Source organism: Argiope bruennichi, chromosome 8 (assembly GCF_947563725.1).
Source record: "Argiope bruennichi chromosome 8, qqArgBrue1.1, whole genome shotgun sequence".
In the NCBI taxonomy this organism is placed as follows: domain Eukaryota; kingdom Metazoa; phylum Arthropoda; class Arachnida; order Araneae; family Araneidae; genus Argiope; species Argiope bruennichi.
This window is the reverse complement of record NC_079158.1, coordinates 4953360-4964295: the sequence shown is the minus strand read 5'-3', so window position 1 is coordinate 4964295 and position 10936 is coordinate 4953360. Positions and strand designations below refer to the sequence as shown.

General features: G+C 23.8%; 1 protein-coding gene across 1 annotated transcript; it reads left to right on the top strand.

Moving 5' to 3' along the window:
- The first annotated feature begins 552 nt into the window (after nucleotides 1-552).
- LOC129981523 (sorbitol dehydrogenase-like) lies at nucleotides 553-10301 on the top strand. Its single transcript, XM_056092382.1, has 8 exons — nucleotides 553-1253; nucleotides 2443-2476; nucleotides 3603-3767; nucleotides 5488-5647; nucleotides 6857-6975; nucleotides 7324-7389; nucleotides 8285-8460; nucleotides 9410-10301. Exons 1-8 carry the CDS (start codon nucleotides 1200-1202, stop codon nucleotides 9686-9688), a joined length of 1053 nt encoding a protein of 350 aa, XP_055948357.1. The 5' UTR covers nucleotides 553-1199; the 3' UTR covers nucleotides 9689-10301.
- Nucleotides 10302-10936: the final 635 nt, after the last annotated feature.

Sequence of the window (10936 nt, the reverse complement as noted above, 5' to 3'; positions counted from 1 at the left end):
AAATGAAATCATGCATAATTTTATTTCAATGAATAAATTTAAATTATTTTATTAATGATTATAAAATGAAACCAAGCTTGAATTTTCCAGATTTTTACTGCTAAAATAGTTTTCCGTTCTTTGGAGATTTGATTTTTATATTCTTTATATAAAGGTTTAAAAAATAATTTAAAAAAAACACTAATTCTACAATAAAATCTAAAAATCCCAACTTTATTTTTATCATCATATTTTTTCATACTTCATAAGGAAGAAAATACACTTTTGAAAAAAAAAAAAAAAAAAAAAACACCTGAAGGAGATTCGAAGATAATAATGTTTTATGTTTAATTAATTTATCCTTATTTGATTTTTAAAGTTTACTCTTAATTCTGTAGCAACGATCAAATGCAAACAAAAACATGCATCTAAAATTGTCGAAACACTTGTGAGTGTAAATTCAGCTACAACAAATTAAGCAAACCCTTTCTTCAAATCGCAAACGACAACCCCAAACCTAAAAACTGACCACGCATTTCAATTATAGCTCAGTAAGTGTCCCTCTCCAGGGAAGGAAAAGACGATTCCATTCTGTTTTCGTATACGAAAAACGACTCTTGACTTTGAGGCACTGGATTTCTCAAGCTAGCCGGGCTCATAGAGTTAAACAACTTGAAAATTTTTAAATGTTAGTGATATAATTGAATCATCAAATTAGACGAAGTTAATCTAATCTAATAAGCTAGGCGAATGCACAGAGAAGCAGCAAATGATTTCGCCTTGCTGTCAACTCGGCGTCGAAAAGGCTAAATTAAAATGTTATCGGCTGCATTCTTTCAAAAAAGAGAAACAATAATCTGAAAAGGATTATCTTTTATTGGTTAACCTATCCTCCCCTCCCCATCATTTCTTCTTTATCGATGAATTCTTTTGGGATGGAAATGCGAATCTTATCGAAGACAATAACAATTTTTTTTTCGAACAATTTTTACTGCTTATACAACTTACTTTCAAAGTCAAAGACAAGCATGAATAAAAGAAGAAAAAGAAAGAGGGGGGGGGGATGGTATGCCACCTGTTGAACCTGCTTGTTATCTTCAAGGAGAATCGGCGAAATTGTTTATTTATCTGTATTGACATTTTCCAGTGTTACCTTTCTTTCTAAGCATAGAATAACAGTATAAGCGAAGGAAAAACAATTTTTCTTTGAAATTTTAATAATGACAACTAAAAATTTTGCTGCTGTTCTGCGGCGAAAAGGAGAGCTTGTTTTGGTGAGAAATATTTTTTTTATAAAACAATTTTTCATTTAAGTAATAAAAGTTTGTGACGTATTAAAATATGTTAAATTATAGATCACAGTCTCATTTTGTATAACTGTTACTTTAGTTATGAATTGGCAAAGTTTACTGCATTTCTTAAGGAATTAAAATGAAAATAAAGATGTTAATGAATAACTTATCTGATGTAAAATAACCTTTATTTAATAACTGTATAAAATTATACTTACATCAATTAAAAATATTTTGCAGTTTATTTTAGTAATGCATGCTGACTACATAAATTTACCTATAATTTAAAAGAAAATAATTGTTGCTATTTTATATTAAATAAATCTTGAATTTCTTCTTGATCTGAAAATATAACTGAGCTAGTTAAATGACTATGATAATGTAAAATTAATTAGATTTTTTTTTCTTTTTTCCTTCTGACAATTAGATATGTCACTTCAAATCTATATGTGATATATATGTTTATTAATATTTTTTAAAATTCTTTTGTGTAATTTATTACTTGTGTCTATGCTTTGTTTTTTCCAAAATTAACATTAAATTGTTTTAGATAAATCACAATTGTAAATTTCTAAATTTTAATTTCTGATTTTGTCTTTTTCATCTTTTGCATATATCTATTAAATTCTTACCCTCAAATGATGTTTTTTAAATATATTCATACAAAAATATAATTAAATAATAATTGATTTTCATATTATATTTTTTATTAAATATTGATAATCCATATAAAATGTAATTGAAAGCTGTAACTTTAAATGTTTCAATTATTAATTGTTATAAAATAATCTTTGAATTATTTATTTAGAAATTTATCCAATAAAATATCCAATTATTAATTTATCCAATAGTACATATATTGCCAAATTCTGAAAAATAGATGATAAAAATAAAAGTTAATTCCTTGTGAATTAGTTTAATTTTGACTTGAAGCAAATTGCAAAAAAGTTTTATTGCATTAAAAGCATCAAATTTTCCAATAAGAAATATTTATTTATTTTTATTTTTAATTCATTTATTCATAATTAATATTTATTTTTTATTAATTTATTTTTATTTTATTTTACCTACCCAATTATTTTTTTTTAATTTTATGAATGAATATTCTTATTGTTTTTAGAATTCTGCAGGCACTTTTGTTCTGAATTTAAATATATCTTCTATTTTTTAGGAGAATCGCAATGTGCCAGAGCCCTTAAGTCATGGTGTGTTTCATTTCCATTTTCATGTATGAGAAAATACTTTCCATAGCCTCAGATTTAATTTTGTTTAAAAGCTACCTTTTTTAAGCAAGAATTTCATATGCATATATCATTAATTCTCTATTTTTCAGTAATTTTTTGCTGGGATGTTTATAATAATTCCAGACCATAATACAATTATTTATTTTGTGACTGCTGTAATTTATAATATATAGAAAACTACAAATGGTAAAATTATAGACATTTGATGTAATATATGTTTCTATAGGTTTTATGGCTATATATATTCAAACAACTGTTTTAAATATACTGCAACTTTATTAAAACTAAAACCAAAATTACACATTATCCTTTTCTACAGTTTGGGGGGAGGGGGGGGGGAACTGCATATATGTTATACATATAAAAGGGAAAAAAAATCTGAAGATAAAAAAACTGAAATAATACAATAAATATCAAACCCAAGTAGAATTTATCATTTGTGAAAATGCAAGATAAGAATATAAACATAAATTTCAGCAAAATCAATTGTTAATTCAAATTATAAATATAATTCATGTGGCAATTCAATATATACTTAATTCATAAACATTCTTACACATATGTCTCTTGTTTAAACATTGTGCTCAAATAGGGTTAAAGGAGCCCATAGTTCTGTTTATTTAAAGCAGATATTATATTCAATCAAGTCATTGTTTTAATGTAGAGTTTTATTTCACAGAAAATTGAGGATTGGTGTTAAAATTAAAATATTCCAAGTTATTTAGCAATTCATATTGATTCACTTTGTAATTTTATGCGTGTTGGCAACTTCACTTTATCATTGATTGTAAAACTTCTTTCATGCAATAAAATACAATCCGAATTCTTTCTGAAGATAAATTTGCAAGATTTCCTATATTATGTTAAATAATTCTTTTATATTGATTTTGATAATTTTAAACAAACAGTAAGATATTCTCTAATTTTTGTCAAAAAGTTCCTGAATAAATAGTTTTATTTTGGCCATTTGAATCTATTGAATTTAAATGAAAATTTTTGATTTGTGCAATACATTATCTGAATTGGATTTTTGCTTTTACTTTTTGTTGCATTCTTTATTATTGCATTTTCATATGTGTATTTGTAGAGGTTTTAATTTCCATCCATACTGTTGGCATTTGTGGCTCTGATGTTCATTATTGGAAACATGGACAAATTGGAGATTTTATCGTCAAAGAGCCAATGATTTTAGGGCATGAATCTAGTGGTACTGTAATTAAGACTGGTAATCAAGTGAAACATTTAAAACCAGGTATACTATGTTCATTATATTAATGCTATTTAATTTTTACGTTAGAAAATAATCAATAATATTTTTTATTCAATTAAATTAATTTTAAAGATAATTTCTAAAAGTTTTTAATTTCTCTTTTAATAAATGTTATAAATATTTTAATATTGCTAAAATTCTGATTATTTATTTAATTGATATGATTATATATCATATAAAATTTACTCAAAGTACTGAAGTTCTGAGATGACTTTTCTATAAAAATTTGCATTTAGTAATTTCAATTCTCATATGCTTTCTTTTGATCAACTTTAACTAATAATAATTTCTTAAATGAGTAGTTATAATTTTTTCAGAGATTCAGGATTTTTCTGGATTAACTGCTCTCAATTTTAAAATTTCTAGATTAATTTAAGCTTTTATACTGTGAATTGTGATGAATAAAATGGCAATCTGGGTTACATTTAACAAGACATTTTGTATGAAAACACAGATTTTCTGGTAATAATGAATTTTATTTCAGCAAGTATATAAAAAAATTAAAGTAGCATTAAAAAAGAATGCCGCAATATAAATTGAATGGAAAAACAAATAAAATATTTACTTTTGTGAAATTAATATAATTTGCAATTTTTACTTCTAAATGATAAAATAGTAAATATATTTGTATATATATTATTCTAATAATCTAATTTTTTTATTATAATTGTAATTTTTTTAATACATTTTCAAGCAAATTAATAAATTTTTAGTTTTAACTAATTTCTGTAAAAAAAAATATTGAATCTTATGTTGTTGTTTTTTAAATTAAACATATTATTTACAAGAAACACTTTTTAAATCTTTAGCTTTTTGAAATTTTTTTATTTTTTAAACTTTTGAGAATTTTTACATCATTTAAGAAGTCTTATATGAAAATTCTTGTGAATATTTGATCATTTTATTATTTTCATTACATTTTTTTTCTTTCTGTATATGCTTTTTAAACTTTAGAATTTACATTAACAAATGAAAACATTTCTCTAACTCTGTATCTTCTCTTAGTAACCTTCAGAAATGCAGTAGTGCCTTTTTTCAAAAGCATTTTTTCAAAAGCACTACTAGCCCAAAACTTTTTTTAGTAAGTTATATGTTGAGATTGAAACTGAATCCATTTACCCAGTATAAAATAATTCTAAATTGATTTATATAATTTTTGAGTTACAAATTTGAGTGGGGAATTTTACTGCAAAAATAAACATTCAAATACCACTGTTTTGTACGAATTAGTTGAACAAGTCTGTCACCATGCAATAATTATTTTCTTCTAAATTCCGTAAAAATCTGCTAGAAGAAAGAATGAAATAAGAACAAATTCCTTTTAGCGCTTTTGAAAGGGAAAAATCATAAATATAATTATCATATTTTCTTATATGTAAAGAAAAAAAAAATTACTTGCAATTGTAATTTTATCACATTTAAATACTTTATACTATACTATTCAACATACTCTAAATGGGATTTTTTTTTTTTTTTTTTTTTTAATTTGGAGGCTGCATTTCAGAGTGAAAAACATTGAAGTAAATACAATTGTTTTTTAGGAATTAAAGATGCTAAATTTGATTCTTTTTCAGTTATCTTTCTTTACAAAGCAGTTTCTACTCTGAAAGGATTTTATGATGTTGTTTTATTCTTTTATATAAAATAATAATGTTGAAATATTTTCAGTAATTTCTTACAGAATAAATATTTACTTTTGTAGGAGATCGAGTATGTATTGAACCAGGAGTGCCCTGTAGAAGATGTGAATTTTGTTTAGGAGGGCGATATAATCTGTGTCCAGATATAAAATTCTGTGCTACACCTCCTGTTGATGGATCTCTTTGTCAATATTATTGCCATGATGCTGCTTTCTGTTACAAGTTATTCATTTTCTTGTATTATCTTTAATATAAATATATCTTGATACTTGGAACTGGAAGCTTTAATATCAACTTTTAAATTAATTTTAACTCTGTTGGTAATTAATATATTTTAGTATTTGACTTAGTAAATACTATTTATTAATAAAGAAAATATTTATAAAATGTCATGTCTTTTTTAATTAAAAGTAGATATTTTATTAAATTTTGAAAAAGATTTATTTCCTGGTATTGATACCTAACTATAAGTGCATAAAGCGCTTTCTATAATTTTTTGTTTTTGCTTTAAACACACTAATATAGTAATTGGTTAAAAAACAGATTTGCTTAAATTTCTAAAAGTATTTTCATTTTATGCTATGTTTATTGTTTGTTATATTAAAACAGTGAAGAAGGACATAATATTTATGTATATATATCAGCTTGAATATTCTTGAGTTTTTTTAGGAAGGCCATAAATGAAACAAATAGAGCAAAAATTTTATATATCCTAGTGGGATTTGGTATGCGGAATTTTTTCTGATATTTTATTATTTTTCTAACATTCATAAAATTACATCAATTAAAGTTCCTCACAGCAGCATTTCTCTTTAAATGGATCTTAAATGGCTGATTTTTTTTAATGCTCTAATAAGTGACTATGGCATTTTTTTGCAAAGATTGTAAAATGAGCTGTATATGAGATACATATTTCATAATGTTTGTTTAAATAACTTTTTGCAAGTAAATAAAAGCTTATTTACAGATAAAAATTTATATAAATATTCAAGTTTTTTTCTTTTGTTAGCAAACTAACTAATATGCATTCTTAAAAGCCAAATAATGAATTTTCTAAATATTTTTTTATCTATTTTTGAAATAATTTTTAAAACATATTAAATATAGCTTTTTTAAAATCAAATAAGTATTTTATGTTAACATATGTTATTTATTTTATTAAATGCAAAAAAAAACATGATTTTAAAAAATTAATATATCATATTATTGGAATTGATTTAAAAACAAATAAATGTAATCATTTTGATTTATTAATAATTAATTAATTATTATTAATAATAATAATTACTCATTATTAATAATAATAATTACTCATTATTAATAATAAATAATTATTTATTTAATCATTATGATTTAATAATGTTTTGATAATAAATGTTACTAAAAGACAACAATTTCTTTTCTAATCATGAGTAAAAAATTTTATTTTAGGTTACCTGAAAATGTAAGCTTAGAAGAAGGAGCTTTAATGGAGCCCCTTTCAGTTGCAGTTCATGCTTGTAGAAGAGCACAAGTAACTGCTGGAAAATCTGTGCTAATATGTGGAGCTGGTACGTTGCCACTTATTTATCAACACTTATTACAATATTTATCATTTTTATGTTTGTGGTATTATCCAAAATATTAAACCTTTTGAAAAAAATAAAATTCTGAAATTTGTTGATAAAATTCTTTATAAGTTTATTTGTAAAAACTGAAGTTTTGTTGCTAATAATATATTTTTAGAGTAAGTTTTGAATAGATTTAAAGGTGCTGATTTGCTTTTTGTATACATTTAAGTTGTAAATTGACTTTAAACATCCATTAATTGAATTCATTAATAAAATTATTTAGTACCAAGTTTATACTATAAAATTGATAAAGCTGTCTTTTACACTTTTTTTTTAAATTTCTTTTAGGTCCAATTGGACTAGTCAATCTTTTAACTTGCAAAGCCATGGGAGCAACAAAAATATGCATTACAGGTATGAAAACATATATTACACATACTCATAACAAATTTATAAAATTATTATTTTATTTAAGTAAAATGTTTAGGGGATATTTTCTTTCTGAATATAAATAAAATTACCTTGACATTTTATTTATCATTGTCTGAACTACAGAAGATTGTGTCATATTGTAATTTTTTATCTCCAAATGATAATTATTTGATTAGAAATTAAAATAAATCTAATCATGGTGGCTATAATTTTGATGTATTCTTATGGTATTCAATGATTATTAACAATGAATTCTAAATGAATTATTCTCATGATAAATATGCAATAGTTTTTCCCTTTTGCCTATTTTTAATGAATAGGATTAGCTATTAAAAATGCTATAGCATAAATTAAATGAGATATAAATAAAAATAAAATATTTCTTGAGATTTCTTTACATAATTGCTAACAAATTTTCACACAATATAATGAGAAGGCTTTATAAAGTTATTAACATTTATTTTAAAATGTTAATGTGTTTCCTTATGTATTCAAAGGATATCTTGTAAATTTTAATTTTTGTATTATCACCCCTAATCGTGCAAATATCACAGCTTTAAAATAATCTGCATTTGGGGAAATATTTTATTTCTATATGATTTGCCATTTGTGGAAAAAAACAAATATTAACTGTTATTTCTCAAGTTTTCATCAAGTTTTTACATGTGAATATATATTCACTTCATTCTTTATTTAAACATGATATTTGATATTTACTTCATAAGCATTTAAAGAAAGAAAAAAATTTAAATATATAATTTTTACAATTTTTAAAAATATATTTTTAATAATATTGAAGTGAATATTTAAGTTTGATTTATTTTGATAGATATAATTTTAAATAGCACTTTTTTCTAACAGATGATTTGCTTCACAGATATTTCTGAAAACCGCTTGGATATTGCAAAAAAACTAGGTGCTACTTTCCAAATTAATGTGAAAGATCTGGATACAAAAACAGCAGTATCAGAAATTAAGTCCTTGCTAGGAGGATCACCTGATATTACTATTGAATGTAGTGGTGCAGAATTAAGCATTAGACTTGCTCTTTTGGTGAGCACATTTTGTATTTAATGGGAATAAAAGTTACATGATATCTCATTACAGTCAGTTAAATAATCTTGAATAAGATTCCATTTTCTTACGCTTATTTAAAAATAACTGATTTATTTAGAAATAACTTATTCATTTGGATTTTATTCAATTTTTTAAAACTATTAATCAGAATTTTTAATTAATGAAACTGTATTTAAATGGAAAGTTGCAATTTGAATATAATTTTATAATGCTTTTAATGTAACTAAAAGATGTATAGAAATATTTGACATTTTTTACTGGAAATGCAGTAGCTTTATGCATACTTACAACAACAATTAATACTGCTTATAATAGAAATTTTATAATTTTTCAAAATTAAAATTGACTAATCATACCTAAAGACAATATTCATAATATATTGTATAAATAGTTTCATATATTTTATATATATATTAAACTGGGGAATAGAAAGTTTTTGAAGTGCAATTTTGCTCATGTAAAATTTCTGTTTGATCCCCTCCCCCCCTTAAAAAATATTATGAACATTAAATAATGCACTAAATATTTAAATTATTATGTTTATAAATTTTGGAACTTTTAATTTTTACATTTTTTTATCACTGGAGTCACCTCACTCATTGATTGTAGAACATTAAATAATGCAAAAGTTTTTCAATTTTGAATAGTTACATGTTCTTATTAACAATAGTATATATACTATTTTAATATTTTCAAAACTTAATTAGCCTTCAATTGATTAATTTTATTAAATTTTTGTTCCATTGAAATGATGTCACTTGTTGGAGAAATCAAAGGGGAAACAAACTGATTTTAAGATTTCATGATATTCATCATAATACATCATAAATTAAAAATTAGAAAACAATTCAAATAAAAAAAAATCTGTTTTAGTACATTAACAGTGTTTTTCGGTACTCTCTTCTTTATATGACATTTTTTCAAGGTTGCAAAATCTGGAGGAGTAGTGATGTGTGTTGGTCTTGGAGCTCCTGAAATTAAAATTCCCATTATAGAAGCCAGTGTTCGAGAAGTGGATATAAAAGGCATTTTCCGTTACGCAAATTGCTATCCTACTGCAATAGGATTAGTTTCCAGTGGTGCTATAGATGTAAAACCTTTAATCACACATCATTTCAATTTGGAAAATATGCTTGCAGCTTTTGAAACTTCTGCATCTGGTGCTGGTGGTGCTATTAAAGTTCTTATCCACTGTTCTGAATAAAAAACCATTGCATAAATGTAAAGTGCCAAAAGGAATTTGTGTTAATTTTGTATTTCTTAATTTTTGTAAACATTTCTTTGTTAAAAATGATTTTGAAGACCTTTTAAATACTATTTTTCTTGAGACTTTAAAAGTTTTTTATTATGAAACAATGCTTTTTATTATTACATAAAGCATAGAAAACAGCAAGTATGAATTTGTTATCTAGATTTAGCTCGAAGGTATTTTATAATTGTGTATTTTTTTAAATCTTATTTTTCCATTACTAATGTTGTCTATACTACTTTGAATCAAAAGATTGTTACATTTATCCATTCCATTTATTATGAAACATTTCTATCTTGTTACTAGATTTTGATAAATTCCTTATTAAAATTATTGGTGATATATTATGTGCTTATCATTTTGTTAGTTTCCAGACCTAAAGGAATCTACTGAAAACGTTAAAAAAAATGTTAATAATAATTTTTAAAACATCTGATGTGTGTCAAGTTTGAAATCTCTTTAAAGGGACTTTGGTCAATAGCATGATCAAAAGACTATAATAACTAAATAATTAGTTAGGGTTTTCTTGTTTCTAATAAAGTTATATTGATTGAAGCTTCCAACTAGTTTTATAAAAGAAATCTATGAGCATTTCCAAACTTTGTTTTCAGTCAGTACTGCTCAGGTAGACAATTTAATTTTCTTAGTTTTAAAAAGAGGAATTGATTAAGAGAGGGATCATTAAAAAACTTTTTCGTAAAAAGCATCATCTCTTAATCATTTCTGGCAAGTTTGTTCAAGAAAGTTTCTGACGAGCTGGACTTATCATTTCAGTTCAAAAGGTTAAGATGTACCAGTATATAAAAAATTTTCATTTCCAACTGAATCCTTTTCCTATATGACAAATCAAAGCAGTATCAATGTGTAATTTCAGCACTCACTATTTAATTCAATTAAGTTTTGTTAAAGAAAAGTACCACAAAATGTATTTTTGTGAGAGAAAGTTTGAATCTGATATAAACCATGTAATTAAGAATTATTTCAATTAACAAATATCTCAATTTATAGATTACAAGCATTATTTCTAATTAATACCTTCAATACATGTCATTTTGATTATTGTAAAGGATATGAGCTAGATTGTTTTAAAGTCAATATAAATATTTATGAAAATGAAATAGTGAGTTAAATCTTATTTAACTTCTCCATTTACTAATTTTCATGCCTCAAATCATGTTTGAACTATCCAACACTGGTTAATTG

Bases quoted from the DNA above. Each gene is read 5' to 3' on its own strand.
- LOC129981523 (XM_056092382.1), top strand. From the start codon at position 1,200: ATGACAACTAAAAATTTTGCTGCTGTTCTGCGGCGAAAAGGAGAGCTT. The intron at 1,254-2,442 runs GTGAGAAATATT...TCTATTTTTTAG, and splicing joins GAAAAGGAGAGCTTGTTTTG to GAGAATCGCAATGTGCCAGA. The intron at 2,477-3,602 runs GTGTGTTTCATT...GTGTATTTGTAG, and splicing joins GCCAGAGCCCTTAAGTCATG to AGGTTTTAATTTCCATCCAT.